Source organism: Numida meleagris, chromosome 5 (genome assembly GCF_002078875.1).
Source record: "Numida meleagris isolate 19003 breed g44 Domestic line chromosome 5, NumMel1.0, whole genome shotgun sequence".
In the NCBI taxonomy this organism is placed as follows: domain Eukaryota; kingdom Metazoa; phylum Chordata; class Aves; order Galliformes; family Numididae; genus Numida; species Numida meleagris.
The window spans coordinates 26469497-26492706 of NC_034413.1; the positions used below are offsets into that span (position 1 = coordinate 26469497).

Sequence of the window (23210 nt, forward strand, 5' to 3'; positions counted from 1 at the left end):
TTCTCTATGCATGCCGTATGATTTACAATTAAATTACAACAAAGGCATATACATTAAAGTACTTAAACTTCTAGCATTTCAGGAATCAACGTCCCTTATTTAACTTTTTACACTTGACCAGTTGTGAAGCCTCATCAGTCTACTCTATATGAAAAAATTAAAACTGCCAGAATCTATTGGCAGCTTCACAATCAGTTTATCTCCCCATTGATGCTTCCAATCACTAAAGATGAAATACCAAGGAAAATACTGAAAAAAAATTCAATTTCAGAAATGTAACAAAAGTAAAACAACACTAGACTAATCTATAGTTTTACTGTACCATTACTGAGGAAACCAAATGCTTGAAAATACCTTCATGATTTACGTAAGCTGGCATAGTATTTCAAAGGAGCTGTCAGCATGGTGGTTATTAATAGAAGATCCAAAGAGGAGATGGTCCTACAGATTAAGCTTGTATGGCCATTTAGAAATCAAAACAAGACAAGTTCCTTTTCTTGTATTTGCCAGTATTATTTCTAGTATTTATTGATCTTAAATTACTTTGCACAGTGTCCTGAATCATAGCTGCTAGATGTCAGATGTTATGTAAATCCCAGTGCTGTCAATTGTATTGATTTCTGAGAGCACCAAGAAAGTTCTTGGGAGACAATTTATTCACAAATACTAATAACCCTCAATCATAATACTAAAAACCTCTTTGAAAGTTCAGAATGACTTATGAAGAGATCATTGCCAGCTATGCTGTGCTGCCACTGAATATTAACAAACTCACTAAAAATGAGAAAGAATGAGAAGTAATTAATCTGCAACTGTCTGTTGCTATCAGCAAGTACCATTACATAAAGGGTAAAGCTTTGAAAACCAGAGACAAAGGTGGTCTAAGGATAGTAGGTAAGTTCTTAAGAAGCATGTCAAATTAAAAACTAATCTTACGTTATAAGAAGTTCAGAGTTTAATACTACATCTACTCAGTGAAACAGTATGTAAACTATAGACACAGCGTGCTGGTAGCTACCGCACTGCTAGAAATACAGGATGCTGAATTTGCTACCTCCTCACATCGAAAGACGGAAAACCCACCTGAGACAAGGGGACGTGTGATAGCTATTTATAGAGAAAAAATTTAATTTCTACCAGTTGTGCAAGCGGTTTTTAATAAAAAGGTTGACACTACTGACATTCCATGCTGTTGAGTAATGCAATAATGCTAGTACAGCATGCTTAGTTATTAATTTTTCATTTTAACAATGTATTTTGTTGCAAAGTGAGAGATTTTTATCTTGTTAAGAATGTGAATGTACTAAGTTATCTTCTAATACAAAATTTGAAAATGCTACATCAAGGAGATGCACTCTTAGTAAACTAATCAGAGAACAAAATTTCAGAGCAAAGGTAACAGACGGTGAAGAAGTTGTGCATTTAAGTTCAGCATCAACATATGTTTAAATGCTGATAATCCAAACACTGGAAACCTGTTTTCATTTTTATCTCCTTTTGTGTGAGAGGGAAAATTGAAGTACTTCAGGTTAATCTTACAAAAGAGGTGGAGAAATCTTTTCAGTTAAAAATGAACTCTTTGCACTTAATTCTCCCTCACTGAAAAAAAAAAATCAACATATAATTTTGCTATGATGCTTATATTTCAAAAAGCAAAAGTAAATTTAAGAGTTTAATAATAAGTATTTAATGATGTTTCTACGTCAACTGGGTCTGTTTAGTTTTTTTAAGTAAATATCCATCTTGTGTCACAGTGCCATCTACCGAAAACTTCACATCCCTGCTCTTGAAGAATTCTACTGAAATCATATGTTAGAACCATTTCCACAAGGCTAACACAGAATAATTAGTTTAAAAATGTGGTTGTGCGTTCACACATTTTCAAACTTAGGCTGAAAGAAGAGGCACAAGGAGTTTTACTCTTGTCCTTAAGCTCCTCCTTCATCCTAACTCACTGATACATGATACTGGATAAACCTCGTTACACAATATTCAAAGGAAGTAAAAAGTTGCATGATGCATAGGTGGAATTCTTTGTTTAAAACTAATACAGCAATTCATGAACTGATCCTTGAAAATTCCTTAGAAAACCACAGATGAGATGACTAATCACACCTCAAGTACACAATTCATTATGTAGGCAAGAAATTAAAGCAAAGAAAGTTGTAGCTCACTTCTCTAATAGAACATATTATACTAGTTTTTTCTTGTTTACCTGTAGAATGTTTTTACTTTGTTATATGGCAAACATCTAAAACATTGCTTGTAGATCATGTTTTCATCTGCCTGAAGTTCCAAGCCACATTTGGCACAACCCGAATATGTAATTATAGGCAGAGAAGCCAGAACACGCTCCAGCGAAGTGTCAGCGCAGAAGACGAGTTGCCTGTACTGACCAGCTGAAATAGTAAACTTCAGCTCTAAGACATGGGCTTTCACTTGAATCACTCCTATGGAAACAATTTCAAACAAAATTGTGTTCAGTTTTATAGATAAAGCAGAAGGAATAGGTATAGCCGATTCAAAAACAAAATCATTAATAAGGCCTTGTGATTTTTTCATTAGAATCACATTATCATATTTAAGAGATTATTTCTGCAGTGAAGAATTATTGTGCCTAATGCTAATTCTAAAAATTGACAGACGTACATAGTTTCTTCTTAGTTACTGTTGCAGTAGATAACAACATTGAAAAGTCTGAATAAAGATCAAGAGAATGCAATTATTTGTAAAAAGAATTGGCTAAGTCCGCCAGTACCAGAAAGCAATCAAAATTATTTTGTATCAGAAGGAAGTTGATCTTGGAACAGAAGCTTTCTGATGAAATAGGCCAAACTGAAGAATGTTATTCTGTGGTTAACGGAACATCTAATTTGGAAGTAAAAGAAACACCATCAATAGGAGAAGATTCAGTTGCTTTTATAAGCACAAACATAATGGTGATTATTGAGTGTAAGTACACAGAATGAAATAGAAACATTCAAAAAGACAAATAGAAAATTATTTCATAATGATCTACGGACCTCAGTGTATATGAACAAATCAAATCTCATGTTATATAAGTTTTAGATACAGGTTACGGATCAAAGAAAATACTACCAAGTTTGGCTTGCAGGAAAAACACATGACAAGTCCGTGACCAGATGCAGATGCATTCACACAGTACACTGGTAAAATCACCCACCCATTCTAAACTTCGTTCTCAAGAGGGGGGGGGGGTCAGTAGAAGTGTAATATAAATCACAATTAGAAGTAAAAGCTAACTAATTTGCCTCCATCCTGATTCAGAGAGATACTAAAAAGCAGAGCTTTAACAACTTGCTTTCCACTGCTTTTATACATAAATTCGAGTTAAATCCTGCAAACTTTTTAAAACTTTGTTACTTCTTAACGTTTAACACTGGTCTCAGAAATAAGTCTTCTATAGCAGGAGCTGTTTTACTCTAGTTCTAGAGGACTAAAGAGTATTCCACAAACTCTTTTAGTGGCAAATCACATTATTACAATAGTTGGTGTGGGCAACGAAAGGCAGTACTTCGCCATATGTTCCAAAGCTATTTGCTGTGTGGCACCACACAGCAATCCTTTCTTACCTGCGTGCTTACCAAATGAAGGCTGCATTCACAGTTTGGCTGGACACCAAGAAGCAGCTTCCTGAATAAATTCAGGCTCTCAGAACTGTGTTAACTTCAGAAAAAAAATACTTGGAGAAACATAGAAATAACATACTTTACTTAGCTAGGTACTACACTACACAGTGTACCACTATTTTGTATACTACTACTACAGCGCTAAGGATTACAACTTTACCTGAGTATTTTTCCTCCAAATGTGCTGAGAGATTTGTCATTTTCATAAGGGATTCTTTGCTTCTCTGAAACTTTTCTTTAAATTCAATTGCTCTTTTGTCATCGTCAAACAAACACTCACAGGATGACCATGGAGTTGTGTGCAGTTCAAAGTCACCTGAGACAGAACTGTGTTGGACCAGAAGGTATTTAAAGTCCCACAGATGACCTGCAGAACATAAAACAAGTAAACGAGAGTTAAATTTTTATATCTTGGTCAATTTATAGGAAATAGAAGTCACAAGACTGAGTAACCTATAAGTTCTATTTCTTTTTTTCCTCCCCAGATCTCTTTCTCCTCCTATTGGAAGCGTAGGGAAGTGAGGAAACAGTTGTGTGGTACTTGCTGTCTATCAAGTCAAACAAAACCAGAAATAAATTTGCTATAAATTATATTTAATAGTTTCTAGTCACAATTATGATTTACCTGTGTGCATCCTGAGCAAGTTTTCAGACAACACCAAGCTGAGTGTCCAAGAAGGAAGGGAAGCCATCCAAAGGGACTCAGACTTTGAAAAGTATCTTATGGTATGATAGAAGTACAGGCTGCAAGCCTAATCCAGTCTTGGAACTCAGCACTGCCATCATCTTCATACTTTGGGAACCATCTCTTATGAACATTATCAATTACACTCTACCTTTTGTCACTGGAAAGACAATCTATGGAGGAGAAAAAGAAGGACTCTCCCCTTCTCCTCCACTTTCCTTTGTCTCCTTCACCGTCCCATTTTCCTTCAGGCTAGTTACAACAGCTCTTAAGAACTTCGAACATCCCTGGAATGCTCAAACTAGCAAGATCCTATTGCTGTCTCCTGAACGTGTTTCCTATTTTGTCTAAGATTAAGCAACTATTGAGAAATACCACCCAGAGATATGCCCTAAGCAGGATGGTTACAGGTGGCAATGTTTGTGGAAGGATATGGGCAGGTATGCACCACGGTTGTCACCTCCAAGGGTTTTAGACTTCACCGCTGAATAACTGCAGAATCCTAAGTGACAGATAGAATGTTGGTAAAAGGTATGCTCCAATCCTAGCAATGCCAGAGAGTTACAGCTTTCCATACTGCAGTGGCATCTGAATTGTGCCTATCAAACAATAGTCAACGCTAGCACCCTCAAAGGAAAGAGAATACCTCTGGATCTGACTCAATCCCTTTAAGTATCATAATACAACCCTTTTTCACTAAGCCAAACAAAATGGTGACTGATTCGTATATGCTTGCTTTTCTCTAATGACAGGCTTTTTTTTTTTTCCCCCCCTAAACACTTACATTGTCATATCCCTGCGTAAATACTTTCAGGTCAATATGCAAAATGTTGCTGCAATACTTTTGTACATTCCTCTTTAAATTATGAAGGTATTCCCACAGCATGACAAAAAGAAATACTACTCGTATATTCCTTAAAAACTTACTCAGCATTTTCCCCACCATCTTCAATGGGTTCGGAATTTTAGCCCATGTTAGTAACAGCCATACCAGTCTCCCAAGAATGCTGGTTTACAAAAATGCATTTAAAGTTTTCAGTAACCTACATCTGAGAAGAGTAAAATATGAATTGAATGTGTGATGATTGCATGCTGGAAACTCGAGGTTTTTTTTTCTTTTTTAAATCATGAGACGGAAAACTTAGCTTTTATTGTCAACAATTGTTAGATGCTTCAAAGAGGTAGAATCTCATACAATTTAAGCATACACACAGCTTAAAAATTACAAGTCACCATTCCTTGCTCTATGAGACTGGGCTACCTAGCCTGCTAGTAACACATGCCTCAGCTGTTCTATGACTAGCAGCAAGAACAGTATCACGCGCTTTCCTCATGTAACCCACTCACACTATTAACTGCTGTGTTGTGTATTCTTGTTTAGTATCGTGGGAGTTATCTTTCTGGCTGCCTTACATGGACCACATGTTCATGGTTGATCTATGATACATATTTGAACAGTTGTGAAATCACTCTTATCTTGAATTTCAGATATAATCTTCTAATCATTAAAACACCAACCACTAGATACACAGAAAGCTAGCTGGAGAATAAGACAAGTTTTACAGAGAAATATAAGTGCTCAAAACTAGAAAGAGTTGCATCATCTTTTCTGCTTTTCTACTTTAAGCATCAGAGAATTATATAATTTTGTGTCTTAGAAATATTTGAGACATTTAGTCAATTTTTTTCAGCCCCACTATGTAGTATTAAAAATACATTAGAACTTCTGTATTTAAAAAAGTAACATTCTAGCCTTTTAAATTCTATAAAATTTCTAAGCATTTACCTAATAAAAAGTTTATATCTGCCCACAGCACAGTATGCACAAAAGTAAAAGCCATGTAAATTTTAAGTAGTAAAGTTAATTGGTGAATGCTTAAATTGGACTGCCTTCTTCAGGTAGTCCAAGTTATGTGATTTATTTAGGAGTATAAATTATTTCCAAACTCAAGTGGAACAGGTAGAATTTAGAATCCATATGTAAAAGTCCTCAAGTAAATTTTCACTACAAGGTTGTTTAAGCTTTCTGGGTTTTATTTTGTACTATATGAAAACTGACCTAAGTAAGGTGTGCTGCTCAGCATCTGAAGTAATGCAGCACTTATTTCCTAAATGTATAATGTACTGATTCTGAGTAATCAGTTTAAAAGCCTAGATTTGTATATTCTAAAAGAACAACAGTAGTCACCATTAAAACAGAGGCTATGTAATTCTGCAGGAAATGCTGTTAAGTCAGTTAATGGCTCGGCTAGACAGCAGAACAACTGGGCTATGAAACCTAATCCTATAAGGCAGAAAGCAGACAATGCAAATGACAAGTAGAAAAAACAGCAATTCAAGCAAAAAGAGACAGCAATTAGAAGACCGAGCAAAACTAGTAGCTTAGTTTACACCATTTTTTTTTGTCTGGTTGGTTTCTTTTGATTCTATAGTTATGACAGCTAGGCCCCAGTACAAGTACACTTGTAAATAGATTCAAACTCATGAATGTTCATGCTTTCTCAGTATTGTAAAATGAGCGCACTTCAGTTCTGTTGCTGGTGGCAATACTTCCAAATAGATGAGAATTGTTAAAATTTATTTCAAAATATGACCTTTTCAAGGGGATCTGAATAGAAATCATGACCAGTTTAACGTTTTAAAGCTATAATGGAATCAGATAAATCCTTTGATAGCAACCTATAAAGGTTTTACCTTTTCTCCTCTGAAGTTGAGGGCACCAGGCAGCCCCTGCTCCCCACAGCACCATCCTGTAGTGTTGATCTCTGTTCTGTTCTACGGTCAGAATAATTTTTCTCTGGTAGCCCCCTCTGTAGCTATACACAGATTCTGGAAAGTTTGAAATTATATGACATGTTATATAGCACAAGGCATATTAACAAAAAATAACACGCCTCAATATGAAGATAAAACCATGCTAGTATGTTTTGAGTGCAATTCTAGGTAAACAAGAAAATACCTACAAACTTCTTCAGGACAAAACAAAAACATTTTATGACTTCTTCAGCAAGATCAATCTGGTTTGAAGGAGTGCATAAAGAAAATTAATTTAGTTTTATCCACCTAGCTACTTAGCAACTGGACACCTCCCTAGCAGGTATCTAAGCATCTCTGAGCATCTCTTACTCATCATCCTGACTGGTGTAAGTAAGGAAATTGTACTCAACCACTCAGCAACAGATTGCTATAATTGGAAACTGAAGGTAATGTAGTTTCCGTAGAATATACTGAAGAAACAGCTCTACAAATTTTCGTAATTCATTACAGTCATGTACAACACAAATTACTATTGACAGTATATATAAACTGAAAATGAAGATTTTTACAGATCTTTACCAATGAGTAATACCTGTAAATCTCAGTTCCACACTAAACTACAATTATTCTTATGAATCGAATCTTTGAACAAGAATTCTTGCTTTAAATATGTCCTAATCAGAGATAGATACAATAATACAAGACAAGATTTCTATCTTCAAAAATCTCAACTTAAAATGAGTAAAGATGATAGTGACAATTCAATTGACAAAACTGAATGCATTTTTCTCTTTTTTTTTTACTGATACAAGCACTAACACAAGATGACAGTGTAACATGATCAAATTGAAGTGAAAATCATTATATTAAGCACTGAGAAACAGTTGTACAGCAAAGAAAAGAAGTCAATCAGAACAGGTAAGCATGGAAAAGAGGAGAATTCCTTTTCCAGCAGTTAGAAAAAACATGGCAAAACAATGCATAAAGTACACTGCATAAGAAGACCCTGAAGCAGTTTGATTTTATCTAGCCCTCCAAACTGCCTCCAACTGTCTGAAATTGAGTCAGAACTGTTATTTTCTTCTTGCAAGAATTCTAAAAGGTACCACTTATTTCTGCTGCACTAAGTGTAATAAGCTCATGCAGCCTTGTGAGCATGTCTATGATTCTATATTAAGAGCTGATGTATGGCCTGATTACAAAACAGTGAAAGCAAACTATCAATTTTAACATGGAAAATGGCTTCAGTAAGAGGAATTCCAAAATATCTGCATTCTCTGCTTGAAATGAGCGTGACTATTTGAAAGGCACTAGAACAAGTTGCTCAGAGAAGCTGTGGATGCCCCATCCCTGAAGATGTTGTAAGGTAAAGTAAAGGTTGTAAGTAAAGGTTGGATGGGGCACTGGACAACCTGATCTAGTGGTTGGCAGCACTGCCCACAGCAAGGGGTTGGAACTATGTATACAGCTATATATCATTAAGATTCCTTTAATCCAAGCCATTCCATGGTTCTATAATTCTGTGAAAAGCAACAGTGTATTAAACACATGAACTGGTGACAAAGGTTCTGTGGGAGTCTTCACAATACACAGGAAACTCAAGTTTCCAGAACAAATCATCTTAATGAGGTCGCTTCCTGCTCCGTTTGTGTGAAGGAAATACAAGAACTGCTGTAAGACATCTTGATAGGTTCATATTGGAAATTCAGTGTTGAAAATTAGAGAACTTGCACAAACAGACACACATGTAAGGACAATAAAGAAAAAACTGCAGATATGTAAGAAATGAGAAACTTAGTGCATAGCTTTAAAATCTACACTAACAAGGAAAAAAACAAAAAGAAAAATGTCCTGAATAAAGCACTAAAAAGGAGCACAACTCCAATTCCATTACAAAGAGAACAAATTCTATAATAATTAAAATAATGAATAATTTCTTATATAATTCTGGAAACCACGTGATTTACAGTCTAATCATAGGTATTCCTTTGGTGGCATGAGGCATACATGGAAGGCAGATAGAAAGCAAGGTTTGAATTAGTGAAGCCTGACTGTCCCACATGACATTTTAATAAACAAGCCAATTTTCTCAAGCAGTAGTCTTTAACAAGAATGCACCTCTGAGTTTCAAGAGCCATTAAAACAAATTTGCTTTTTCACTGTAGATAAAGTATTTATCTCTTTTCACCAATCCTATTATACATTCCTTAGTGGAAACAAATCAACAACTCAGTGAGCAGGAACACAATGTCAGTGCCCTCTGCCTGCATGCTTCTCATACAGATCGTCATGCTACTGATCAGCCAGCATGCAATAACCTCACTCAGCACCTGATTTCAGTCATTTTCTTCCTGTTCCATTTCTCCAGCTACAACCTTACGAGTGGATCTTCACAAAAGTTTTATTTGTGAATCCTATCAAAAATTCGAGTATGGAATAGGACAACACACCATAGGTAAAACTGAAATAGCAATTTTACAAGGCAATTCTGAATTTCTGAAATTTGAAGTCCAGAGTGTGAACTTACCTGTTAATATGGCAATGCTGATGATTTTTAAGACTGAGTGAACCAATGTGTTTGGCTGAAGCTGGTCAAGCTGAACATACTGAACACTATCCAGTCTCTGAACTTGCCTTCGTGGAATGTCTCCAAAGTGAGGAAATTCTGATGATACATACGCCAATAAGCCACGGAGAACATCACCATTCACTACGGGATAAACTTATATAAAAACAACCAAAGTTAGAGGGACTCTCCCTATTTTTTGAGCTTAGCCATTTAAAATCTACCAATTGTGCATGTTTTAACCAACAAACCTAAAATTCATGCATATTTTAACACAACTTTATGAAGGAAACTTATCCACTATTATCTTACATTCTTCTGGATTGAGAACTGAGTAGTTGCCCAGATTCAGTAACTGACTGGTACATGCAGACTGCAGCATTATTTCTCCATACCAATGATTCTCATACATCATGATATCTGCAAGAAAAAAGCAACCTTGTTAATTCATGTGCCACCTGTATTGAAGAGTACCACACTTTTTTTCTTGGCTACAGAACCAAAAATCTTAAGGTTGGCTCTATATCAGATCTTTAATTTTGACTCCTCTTCTTTTAAGCTTGATATTCTTTCAGACTCATTATCTGTTTGTCTTCTTCACTCTCAACTCGTTTGCCTGCCTTCACCTTCTCTCCCCTGCCTTGTTCTTCTTCATTACCAAGGACACGTTACATCTTAATGTACATGACAGCTATGGCTGGCATTTATATATGCAAGGGACTTTCTGAAAAATGTGGGAAATGCACATAAGCCAATTAAGTCACTCAGATAGTTCGGATATGTTCCCTTGCGCAGACAAACAGACGAAACTTCCGTAATTCAGACGCATGTAACACACACATTAACATCTACTACTATTTCCCATGGAATGACGACAGAAAAGCGGTATGAAAGGTGAAACTACTATACACTGCATGAGAAGATCATGAGGAGCTGTACAGCTATTTCAGTCTCTTAAACTGCTTAACCAACCAACAATTTCCATAATAGGGAAAAAAATTACACAAAAAAATCTAAAATATCTCGAAGTAAAAGGATTACTGAAGGACTTCCTTCTAAAATGACAAATATTAGTTACATGATTCTTTAAAGTCATTTAAGCAAAGTGGAAAAAAAGCTAGAACTCACTGATGCTATCAATGCCTCTATAAGAAAAAATATTTACATTCTGGGTGCAGAACAATTAATGCACCAACCTAAATAGACAAAGTTGTCTATACCAACTACTTTACTTGCTGAGCTACTAGCATCACATCTATCTCAAAACTGTTCCCTGTTGTTGCTAAAAGCTGCTAAGCAGCACAAGAAAGAGACTGACAAGAAGCCACCAAGGGGAACAATATTCCAGAAGATATACTTAGCTGACAATAGAGCAAACTGCTAAATTTAATTGACTGCAAGATGCCAGGAAGGTGCCAGCAATGTAACAACTCTCACATTTTCAGGAGTGATCAAATATGAAGAAGTGAGAATTTGAGAGGTCACTTTGATGTGCAGTGATTTTTCATATCTACCAGCATCGCTTCAAAAGGCTTAATCAAATTTGTTCATTAGCTTGGCATTATCCTTCATACAAAATACTTAATAGCCTAACAGCAAGCCCTGTATAAGCAAAATCACTAAGTTTTTATAGTGCAACATTTCAGGCAACTAATATAGTACCACGGTTACCTAGAAGCTCTTTTGATTCATTTTGGAGTAAAGAAATCTAAGTAGAGAACAAAGCCCACCTTATCTTCAATTGCTTTAAAATAACTACCACTGCAGTGTAAGTGCTTATTTTAAGAACTCTTGTTAACAAAGACGTAGACATCTTTAAAGTATCATTTAACTATTCAAACAAGAATACTTTTACATTCTTTTTTCATTTTGCAAAAGCTGAATGGTTAGATAGCTATAAAATTCTAATCAACTAATCAATTAGATGCAATAGAGTTTTTTATTTTATTGCATTCTCTTAACAAGGGAGGATTTTGTTCCCATTACGTATTAACAAGTATTTATCAGTACCAATCTTCATATACTGTAGAGAACTCCAAAAATCAAATAACTAGCACATCTGGTTTGTAACAGCACTTACACCTTCCAGAAACAACAGTTTTAAAACACTGACAGGTTACAGAACGCATCTGACTACCTAAAGCACTACTGTACTGTTAATGCACTGCTATACTTCAGATTAAATGCTACACACAAAAGGACAAATGAATATTCCCTTATAGGAGATATTCAATGTTACAGTGGCAGGATGACTACAACAATTCAAACTGATATTGAGTGATATGAGTGATACAAGCGATATAAGAAAAACTGACAGATGTTAAGCCATAATTTCAAATTACTAATTACACATTGGTCTACTTCTAACAGGCATTTAAGACCCATATTTAAAAACAAACTGAAAACACTTCTCACCTGTTAGTAATACGATATCTCCAGGAAACACAGTGAGTGACCAAAACGCAGCGCCACGCCACAGCACCACCTTTCTCTTAGTTTCTGACTGGTCAATAACTACAATTGTTGCTACAGGAACTTTACACGAAGATTTTGGTCTGGACTTCACCTGTATTTCTTTGATAAGACATGGATGTACTACTGTGACCAAAACATTGTACTTTTGATTTTTGCAGCAGCAGTCCTTCAGTGGCGATAGCAGTTTCCCTTGAGGCTTGAACTCCGTCCTCTCTTGATCCGCTGTCATTCCAGGACTGGATGGAGAAGAATTCAATTTAGCCCTCTTTGATTTAAGCTGCCTTTTAAATGTTGTGTTAAAAATATGAAAAAGATCTTCAGACTTGCGAGCTCTTTTATAAGAGCTCTTATGAGAGCTCTCTACTTGAGAGCACAGTATTCCCGAGCTCAATGGTTCAATATGGATTTCATTTATGAACCGCCCAGCAGGAACATTACATTCATGAGACTCCCCTGCATTTTCATTAGCGCTTCCTTCTCTTCTTGTATATTCAAAGCCAATGTTTTTCTTATCACACTCAGAACTGAAGAGTTCTGGAGAATTTGTATACTCTTGCTTACACTCATTTTCAGCCAAACCGAGACATCTTCCAGCATCAGATTCCAATTGGTAGTCATCACATTGCCTTTCTTCTCGCTTACTCCGTGTTTCTGTCTCCAATAGTTCTAGAGTTCTTTTCTGCATCACATTCTGGTTCTTCAAGTGATCCTGTGCGAGAACAGCTATCTGACTTGAAGTCATTATACTACGAAACTCAGTATCAGTCGACACCGTGAGATCTGAACAGTCACTTAATTCTCTTTTTGGTTTTGATCCTTGATTTTGGGGGAAAAACATCTCCAGATATCGATTTAGATGTTCATGGTGACCGTTTCTGTGATCCGATTCAACACCTTGTTCCATAGACCTTAGGTGTATGCTGATCTGCTTTGTACTACCAACCAGATCAGAAATGTCAGAGTCTCTAATTTCTAAGTGACTGCCTTTTCTTTCAGTGAGGTTTGAACAACTGTCATGTGATTGTTTGTGCTGTCTACCCGATTTCACAAATCTCTGAGGAATGCTATCTGCAGCCTGATATGTGTTTGCACAGATGTGTCTATCTTTGGATATTTGAAAATCAGAATATATTAAATCTCCAGTCTTTTGGGAAGTAGTAGCACAAGTTACTACCACAGGAACAAAAGATTTCCAATACTCCTTTGCTGCCATTAATCTCTCCTGTTCAGACTGCTGAGAGCTGTAATCATTTGGGGGAACTGCTGTGACTACAGAGCTTCCTGCCCGAAACACTAAATGGTCAGTACCTTTGTTTTCTCCAGAAAAAAGACTATGTATATCATAGGAACAGTGGAGTTCCTTCCACCTTTCAACAGTAGGTATTGAACCACTTTGTTCTGACACCTCCAGCAGGCTTGGAATACTGGGTGCTCCAACAAAAATATGAATTTGAGGTCTTTCTGACATTTTTTACTTTAAATGGTGTGGTTTACACAGTAACTATGATTCTAAATGTTGCCAAAAATTATATTCAGATTTTTCCTTATTTTAAGGTATATAAATTTTGAAGGAATATTTAATAATTGATAGAAAATATCACTTCAGGCCTATACAATTACATGTACAATAAAAAACAGTTATGTACTGTGTCAAGTAAGTAAAGAACACTAATTCATTTGATTCTGATACTTGGAAACGTGGCAGATGTAGAGTCGTAGTGAAGATCAGAATGTACTGAATAGATCCTAACAAAAGTTTCCAGGAGTCAAATTTTTATTAGCAGCTTACTTACGACCTGAGCAGACTTCCCTTCAGATACTATAAATATAATTTAAAATAATAAATATAATAAAAATACTAGGACTATTTATGATTAGTTTAGAGGAATTTGGTAGAAATGCGTTATTTTACATAGCTATAAATTAACAAGCCCAATTTAGCAAAAAAAAAAATCACTACATTAGGTAAACAAATATTTTGAAGGGCAGGTTTCAGGATATTCCCAATAGCTTTACAAATATTTAATAGAAACAGAGTAGTCACAGTGTAGATTGAGCAAATAATTTAGAATTTGATCTGATTCATATTTTTTTATCACGTCCAAGTTTGTAGCCTTTCCAACTTGTTAAAAAAAACCATTCAGCTCACACACTAAAAAAGTTACTTTTTTTTTTTTAAGATATCTGCTGAACTATAATTTTTAAATACTCAGATACAGCTAAAAGCATTATATGCATTAAAATGCAGGCACCTAACTACATGTTTTTAAGTTTTAGCAGCAATGTTAATAAGAGCTGTCGTAGTAGGAATTCTGCAGAAGTAGGAAACAGAGCACCAGCTGAGAAATTCAGAAACTAATCCATCTGCAAACAGAAGAAACAACATTAAAACAGACACAGCAATCAAAAATACATAGGTTGCTCTGAAAGTAACACCTCCTACTTATTTCCACAGAAACTACAACAGTGTTATTGTGCTCTTTGTATCTATTTGATAGAGCAAATATTCAGCTACAAAACACAATTTTTCAGCATAGTCACCACCATTAGCTGTGCATTTTCACCAGCAATCAACAAGAGCCTGCACGCTGTGCTCACAAAAATCTGCACCAGCAGAAGTGACCGACTGTAACCATGCTGAAATGCATCACCCACCACCTCACTGTGCTCACATCCACTGTTTGGTCTCCATAAATGTTCAGCAAGCATCAGTGAATGCCAGTGGGTGTCATTTTATCTGCATGGAGGAATTCAATTCCACACCTTTGCTTCATACACTCTTTCATGTCAGATGCCATTTTGCCAGACTACCCTTCTGCTGCCATCTGTCGCACAGCAACAAGATATAATGGAATATTGGTGGGAAGATTTAACCTCTACTGCCATATCACCACCATCCGCCTCTGACGTCATGGGCCAAGATAATAAACCAGGAGGCATTACTTTCGGAGCAGCCCTTGTAGTTGCATTTTTCACTTAGGACTTATTAACAGCCATTTTCTTAACAATCCACTAGGGGTCGATAAATCTGCATATTCAAACGTTCATTGTAACAAAAAGCCTACAAATGTCCTGGAAGTCTAAATTCAACTGTATTATAGATGCAACTGAGGAAACGACATACAACCACTGAAATTAGATAGAACACTGCATATAATAGAAAAAAAAGCTACAAACACAGCAAGTGATATTGCAGTTTTATGCTCATTTGCAAAAAAAAATTACTTAAAAACTGGAGCATGGTATCCATATTTCTACATTTGTATGTTTAAACTCCTGCTCGTAAGAACACAACTTTTAAAGGACAATTATCATACATGTGAAAGTTGTATATTACATATCTACGGAATGATAATACATTAATAAGCAAAAAGAATTAGCAGTTCAGCACAGAAAATAACAGATCAGGTAAGAAAGGAAAGAAAGCGAAGTGACAGCGAGGCTGAATCCTTAAATAAGTTAAGAGATAAGTAAGACAAAAAGCCCTCCAGTTCACAACATCAAATAATTTCAAGAACAAACAGAACTTGTTACTCCTACTTTATGTGAACATGAGAACTGCAACCTGCCTGGTAAGATGAAATTATTTCCTCCATTTCAAATTTTATTAAGTCCCCTAGCAGCTTTTTTTTTTTTTTTTTTAGTTATGTCAGTATCAGCCACTACAGATAGGTATCCTTTTAGAACAAGTACCCTATAACATGTTAGGTCTTCTAGTAAGGCAACACAAATGAATGAGAGGTTCAAATGAATTACAAAGATCTCTTCCACATGTGCACTATAATACAAAAGCACTTAAGTTCTGACACTGATCTGTGCTGTTTCTGAAGTATCTAGCAAAGATCAGCAAAATAGTATCAACAGGCTTTGCGAGGAACAGTTCTTCAAGTAAATTCTACAAAGGCTAGACACTAACCTGTCACGGGTTCTCCAGTCTTACTGTCCATTGCATGTCCTTTTAACCTGCAAGAGATTTCAGAGGCTTTTCCTAATTCCACAAAAAAACTCAACCATTTATGCAACAAATCTCGTCAAATCTTAAGTGAACTACATGATCCAGTCAAAATAATCTACTTACCTCTTCTCTATATCCTCAGAGTAGGCCTAAAGAATGCTCAGAAGAGCTCTTCATAAGAAAATAAAAAATGAGATTCAGTTGTACTGTCAATGAGCCTACCATTATCAGTCTTTGATAAGTTCTGGGGACATTGGAAGGGCGATTTGGTTGCTGAAGAGAGATAGTTAGAATAACACATCTAGAGGCTAGTTTATAAGGTTGGAGTTGCAAGAGCTATTAGCGATTTTGAATTTATAGAAAAGTTGGTAGACTTTTTAGATACCACAGCATAAAGTACTCAAAAACTATCAGGTGCTCCAGACGGCTTCATATAAATATAGATCAGGGCTTCACATACTGTACTGAAGCAAATTCTTCTACCTTAAGATACTAACAAAGGGCTTTCACGCAACTACTTATTTCATGGGCTAAGCATACCTTTTTAAGGAAGCTCAGTACAAAAATATGCTAAAGATTCTAGAAGAGTAGTTGCACTTCACACTACTTCCAGGAGAGGTATTCCCCACTCTACTTCAAATGCATTCTTCCTATGAATGGGATTGAACAATGACTTCAATCAGCTTAACATTTTAAGGCAAATTTCCAAAGAAGAGTATTAAAATCTGTTGTGTTTGTAATTCTGTCTACTACCCATACGATTAAAAACAGAAGAATTAGCTTTGTTTCTAATTCCCAAACACGTTTATTTTTAAAGAAAAGCTCTGTCAACTTATGAAAGCAATAACATAAACTTAAATGCATCACAATAGCCCGAAAACACTTTTTCCACTTAGTATAAGCAAATAAACTTTATGCAGAGTCTGAATTAGATACAAAGACGGTATCTTGGCACATTTCTTTTTTATAAAAATCTATTTACCGTTATGAGGCTTCCACTCAAGTCTCCACTTTTCTAGGCTGAAAAAACCAAAGGACATCAGCCACTTCCCCGTATGTCTTGCCTTCACCATCTTAAGAGAGCACCCAAATGAGGGCTACAATAGTTTTACACACCTTTTACATTGTGGCACCAAACCTACACCCAGTGCTCAAGGTGAGGCCATGCAGCACAGAGCAGAACAGGACAATTCCTCCCCTCGCCTGGCGGCAGTGCTAGGCCCGATGCACACCAGGCTATGGTTGGCTCTTTGCGCTGCCAGGGCTCACTGCTGGCTCACATTCAAGTTGCCATCACCAGAATCCCCAACTGAGATTCCCTTCTGTGGGGCTGCTCTCCAGCCACTTGTCCCATACTAACTATAATGTCTTTTCCTGACACCTTTATAGATATGCTGCATGCAAAGTAAAGTTTTCCTTAACTTTCCAATTCCAAACATTTTTTTCCCAATTCATACATTTTTGTAGGATATTACATCAAAACAATTGAATCTTGCTATTACTTCATGAATTTCTGCCTCACTGATATTTTCAGCACCTTCAATATTGATTTGTCTCAGGATCTTCGGAGCTTGGAAATGGCTGGTCTCCACCTTGCCCACAGCAGGGGGCTGGAACTAGACGATCTTTAAGGTGCCTTCCAACCCACACCATTCTGTAATTCTAGTGTATAATTCTAATTCCCAGCTCACCTAATGAGTCCACTAGCAAATGACCTTGCTCAGCAATTTCTGAGTGACTTGTCAGATCAAAATCACCAGCTGTAATGTCAGTAATCAGTGTTTGTAATCATTTGTGTCTTGAAATAAAAAATGGTTTTAAATAGTTCAGGCAAATTCTCTGTATGTAAAATTATTTAAAGAATCATTACTATGCCATCTTCAGAACAATATTAGTATTTATTTAATGAATTTTGCTACTAAAGTCCTCTGCCTTGCTTTAGAGAGAAAGAAGAATTATTATAAATCTTTAAAAAATGAAGAAAATGGCCAGTCTAACCATATTACACACATACCACTACCACAAAATAAGTGTTTGTTTTTTAAATTGTGTATTTAAATGATTGGTGGATAGAAAGGGGTTAACTACAAAGATAACAGGAGCTAAAGCTCATAAAGATAACCAAAACCTGAATGCACATATCCATTATACCTGTTAATTATTACACCATTTCTTAATTTGTGAAAAGGTGCTCTATCTGTAGAGCCAATAAAAGCCTACCTTTTTATCTCTGAAATGGTCAGAGTCTGATTGATGGGTCAATGATCTTTTAAAAACTCTAACTACATCAGCAAGTTTTACATTTGCAAGACACTGCAACTAAAGATTAGTACACTTACTGCAAGAAATACTTTATGGTACATAATATTTCCTCCAGTGTACACAGCAAGACAGGAATTTTTAAAATTAACAGCTTTTAAAATGCACAGCTATGTCACTAATGGCTTATTCATCAGTAGTAATTTGCTACACATAGGACAAGCTATCCAAATTTGTTTGGAAATTCCTCTTCTCATGGAGAGATACTCCATAAACCTTTTTTGATTCTAAATAAATGCCCCTGAACTACCTTAAAAAACTTCTTTTACTCCCTATTTTACTCTTCGTTAAGGGTATCCACTCACCATGACAATCACTTAAGCATTAGGCCAAGGTAATTTAAAGGGACCAGGAGGGTGACAGCTTCAGCTACTCATCAGTCCTGATGAATGATAGTCATAGGCCTACATCCCTGTTTTTAAAAATGATCTGCAAATAAGATGCCACCAAGGCTTTACTGCTCTATGCGTGGAAAGTAAACTGCAGAAGTTCTATCTTTAGGTAACAATTTCTTTATGTCTTTTACATAGTATGGCTTCAAGCAGTAAACAAAATTACACCGATACAGACATGTATCAGAAGATTAAGAATTAAAGCAATATCATAGAGACATGCACCTTTTCCCCTCTCAAATTCTTTTTAACTATGGAGTGTGCTCTTTTAACTTGAAATCTTGATGTTGTTTGATGCTGAACATCTTAACCACTATGCCATTCATAACCCGATTCCTACAATATGCAAAAAAACCACTGGCCATTACCTGTTGAAAAGCTGGCTATTTAGGTAGTACATACAAGTAAGATATTTTAAATCTTAAATGTGAGCTTTTTAACCTCTCAAGTGCATGGTTGATTCTACACTTCTAACTGTTGTCAGTAGACAGTGTCACCGACCTACAGAAAAACAACTCTTAACAGCCACCTTCACAGTATTCACTTCCAGTTGAATTCAAACAATAGTTTCTTTTCTTGAATAAGTTATCCTGTATGACTGCTGAGTAGAAAATCGCCTAAGATATTCACCTGCCAAAGGAAAAATGGATGCGGAATGCTGATTGTATCACAGGCCACACTCCTGCCACCTTTACTATGATGCTCAAGTCTTACTCCAAAACTTGAATTTGTCTCTTTAAAAGCCAGGTACCGTAGCTGTACAATAACATTGAAAGACTGAACCAACTGCAAAGCAATGTAGCGACAGTTTCACACATTTTAAAATTCTGAAACAACGACACTGGGATAAAGATACAAACATACAACATGCTTGTTTGAAACTTGTGCAAGAAAAGAAAAAAGCTCCAATCAAAAATATTTCCCTTAATCTGAAATAAAGATGTCTTCTCTAGGTGTTTAGGCTGTATCTGGGTATTTATTCAACAGTTGCATCAGATATGAATTTAAAATTAATACTTTCTGAAACCAAATGATGCAAAAAATCTGACAACTCAAACACAACACATTTTCAGTTCAGTCACTGAGATAATCCTCCTTGTTTGAGAGCTGGAGTAAAGGTAGCAGGTTTTTTGATTGATTTGCTAATTCTTTCCTCACCACCTTTGTGCTTTGCAAGATCTTGGCGTTTAAACAGAAAACATTACTTATTGATTTTTGTTTTGCAATACATTAAAAACATATAATTAGAGATATGAACAGTGTCTGTTACAAACAAAAGAAGTTAAAAGTTCTTTAGAACAGTGACCTTATGAGTAGGAAGGAAAGATAAAGGTAAAAGGTCAAAGATACACAGAAGCAATGCGCATGTTTTAAAGAACGTGCATTCTATAAACTCTTCACTTTGAGAACTACTTCAGACAACTGAACTGCCATAGTTTCTGCCAAGGAAAGATACTCCTCCAGATACTGCAGCATATTCCAAAACCTCACAATATATCAGAATGAAAATGTTGTGGGTTATTTTTTTTTTTTTTCAGAAAAAAAGGTCAAGCCTGCACAAAATTATCCACTAGTGTGACTACCAGTGAAAACCTATTCCAAAATTTAAGTCCTCTGATAAACTGAAGTTGATAAATAAATACAGGACAAAGGATGAAAATGAGGCAATTTGTCTTTGTCAAAGAAACAAGATCTAAGTGTCCTATTTACATCAGATAAACTGCCTGTAGATTTGATTTATTAGGATCAGGATGAAAAAAAAAACAACATAAGGCGTGCATCACGTTTTTATATTCTATTGGAGAAGCCTTTTTTTTGAAACAAATTTTTTAAGAAAACAATTTGTTTCCAAACTGAGCAACAATTCACTGGCTTTTGATTTAGCGAGGTTCTATTAAACCTCTTTCTAGGACAGTAAACGCCTTTCAAGTTAATAACATGAATACCAGTACATCACTATTATACTGTGCAACAGACAATGTTAATCAAGTACATCTTCCCATACAAATCTATTTAAAGGGAGTTTATAAAAAAAGATAGAGACTGACTTTTTACACAGTCTGATAGTGATTGGACAAGGGGGAAATGGCTTTACACTAAAAGAGGGGAGGTTTAGGTTAGACGTTAGGAGGAAATTCCTTACGCAGAGGGTGGTGAGGCACTGGAACAGGCAGCCCACAGAGGTCGTTGATGTCCCATCCCTGGAGATGTTCAGGGCCAGAGTGAACAGAGCTTTGGACCATTTGATCTACAGGGTGGCAGCCCTGTGCACAGTAGGGGGCTGGAACTGGATCATCTTTAAAGTCCCCTCCAAGCCAAGCAATTCTATGATATCTAATGTGTTTCTCAAGAAATCCAAGATTCTACTTAGGCTCAAAACAGGTAAGCTGGTATTTCATGTTTTATGAAAGCTACTAGTATGCATCTTCCACGAGATGTACGTATCACTTGGATTAACTGGCTGTAGCATACAAATAGCCATAATCAAAGGCTGCTCTCACAACTGCACTCACTCTAGTGGTTCAAGAAATAGAAGTTACTCACCCATTTTGTACATGGCTTCCATCCTACAGCAGGCAAAAAAAATGCAATATTTTTTTTCTTTACGAAAAGGTGACTCAAAAAAGGGGAAGATTATTAAAACTAGAGATCAGTGTTTCAGACAACAGCAGTAGGTAAGACTGCTGCGCTGGTGCCTTTGCACTGTAGGAGACAGGGTGTTGAAAACCTATCTTTCCTAAAATGAACAAAGCCTTATGCAAATCAGTTGTCTGTAAGTGTTACTAAAATACCTTTCACTCTGCACAACGGGATATGTTAGCATTAGAGTTTAACGAAAAACTCACACTTCCCCTTGCACTTTGAAGTCAAGTGGTATATTTTTAACCTGTCAGAATCATTAAGCAACTCAAGTTACATGTTTGTTAACTCAAAAGGCCACCCACTCACCCAAAGGAGTCATAATAGAAATCACTAGGATCAAACTGTGCTCAAGGGCTGTGTAAAACTAGAAACTACTTGAACAGTTCCAGCAGAAGCCAGAAAACACACATGCCCACAAAAACTCTGTACACCAACAGCTTAATCAAGAGGTTGTTCTCCTCCTTGCTCTATATGCAAGATCCCTCCAGAAGAACAAATACTTAACCTTTCCATCAACAGGAACTAGTATTTTATTTTTTTTAACCAGATCAAGAATATGGTACCAGACACCATCTGAACAGCCACACTGTGAACATCTTAACTATTTATTCTGTATGCAACTACATCCTTAGTGTAGGGTCATTAATTTACTTTTGTGTGGTACAACATAACTTGTGATTTGATGTGTTAAACAGGTGATCTCTTCTGATACTTTCGTAGCTCCAGAAGACAGGAAGGGTGGCTTCATACAGTTCTTGTATAAATCTAAGACCTCAAAGGTGTACAACACACTTCTGATGTGAGTGCTGTATTTGAAACAAAACAGTCAGATTTCTAACTACATGATAGTGATACAAGTGATAGTGATACAATCCAGTAATTTGGATACAAGTCAGCTTTCGTTCTTGAAAATATAGAGGAAATTTGAGGTTATTTTGGAATCTTTCCTTCCCTCTGTCTCCAAAGAAATACACCTCAGCCTTAGCAACTGAAAGACATGCTCTTAAAAGACAGTAAGACTTGTTTCAGAGATAAAGCTACCTTTAGCAGCTATAACCTTCAGAGTTGGGCCAGTCTGGTTCTGTACAGCAGTGAATGGCACTGCAGAGATCACAGATGGTTCACTGCACATCCTCATTTCTTATTGTGGCTACAGAATCAATGTACCTGCCCATTTCTTTATAGGACTCCATGAATGTCAGCCAAGCAAACACTTTCACCAGCATTATGGATAAGGAGTAAAGTTGTTAATTTACTAGAGCACTGCAGGGGAAAAAAAAATTAAGATAAAATTTCTAAGTATTTTAAATTAAACTGCATCAAAACTTCAAGACTCAAAAAGTTTAAAAGGTTGTGTTTTTTTCTAGCATTTGCCTATGTAAAAATTAAGAAATGATACATAAACAAAATTAATTACCATTAGCTTTTTAACAGATAAGCCTTTACATTTCAATGGCTTAGCTAGATGTTAATTTAGCATACTAGTTAAGCTTTAACAGAGAACAGGTGACACTGAGTAACTATCAACACAGCTGACTGACTCAAAGGTGCCTTTTAGACATAAATTTCCCTTATTTCAAAGGCAGGTAAGCTCTTGCTCCCCAGCCACCCTCCACTAGTAATTTGAAGTAATTTGTTCAATGCAATTTCTGTTCTACTCAATTAAAAGTTATGCCCATAAAATTGCTAGAAGACATCACCACTGGAAAAAATTTGTCAGTCTACCCCCTGTGCACAAAATGCTTGAAGCATTGATATATATATAGTC

General features: G+C 36.1%; 1 protein-coding gene across 5 annotated transcripts in view; it reads right to left on the bottom strand.

Annotated features, from left to right (window-relative positions):
* FAM35A (family with sequence similarity 35 member A) overlaps positions 1-23210 on the bottom strand; it is a 39033-nt gene that overhangs the window by 2753 nt on the left and 13070 nt on the right. For all 5 annotated transcript variants that reach the window (XM_021398962.1, XM_021398959.1, XM_021398961.1 and 2 more), the window contains 7 exons: positions 16050-16096; positions 12074-14497; positions 9971-10078; positions 9620-9814; positions 7030-7164; positions 3811-4017; positions 2216-2450 (listed from right to left, as the gene is read on the bottom strand). In XM_021398962.1, coding sequence (XP_021254637.1) covers positions 2216-2450; positions 3811-4017; positions 7030-7164; positions 9620-9814; positions 9971-10078; positions 12074-13601 — 2408 coding nt within the window. In that variant the 5' untranslated portion in view covers positions 13602-14497; positions 16050-16096. The remainder of the gene's footprint in view (positions 1-2215; positions 2451-3810; positions 4018-7029; positions 7165-9619; positions 9815-9970; positions 10079-12073; positions 14498-16049; positions 16097-23210) is intronic.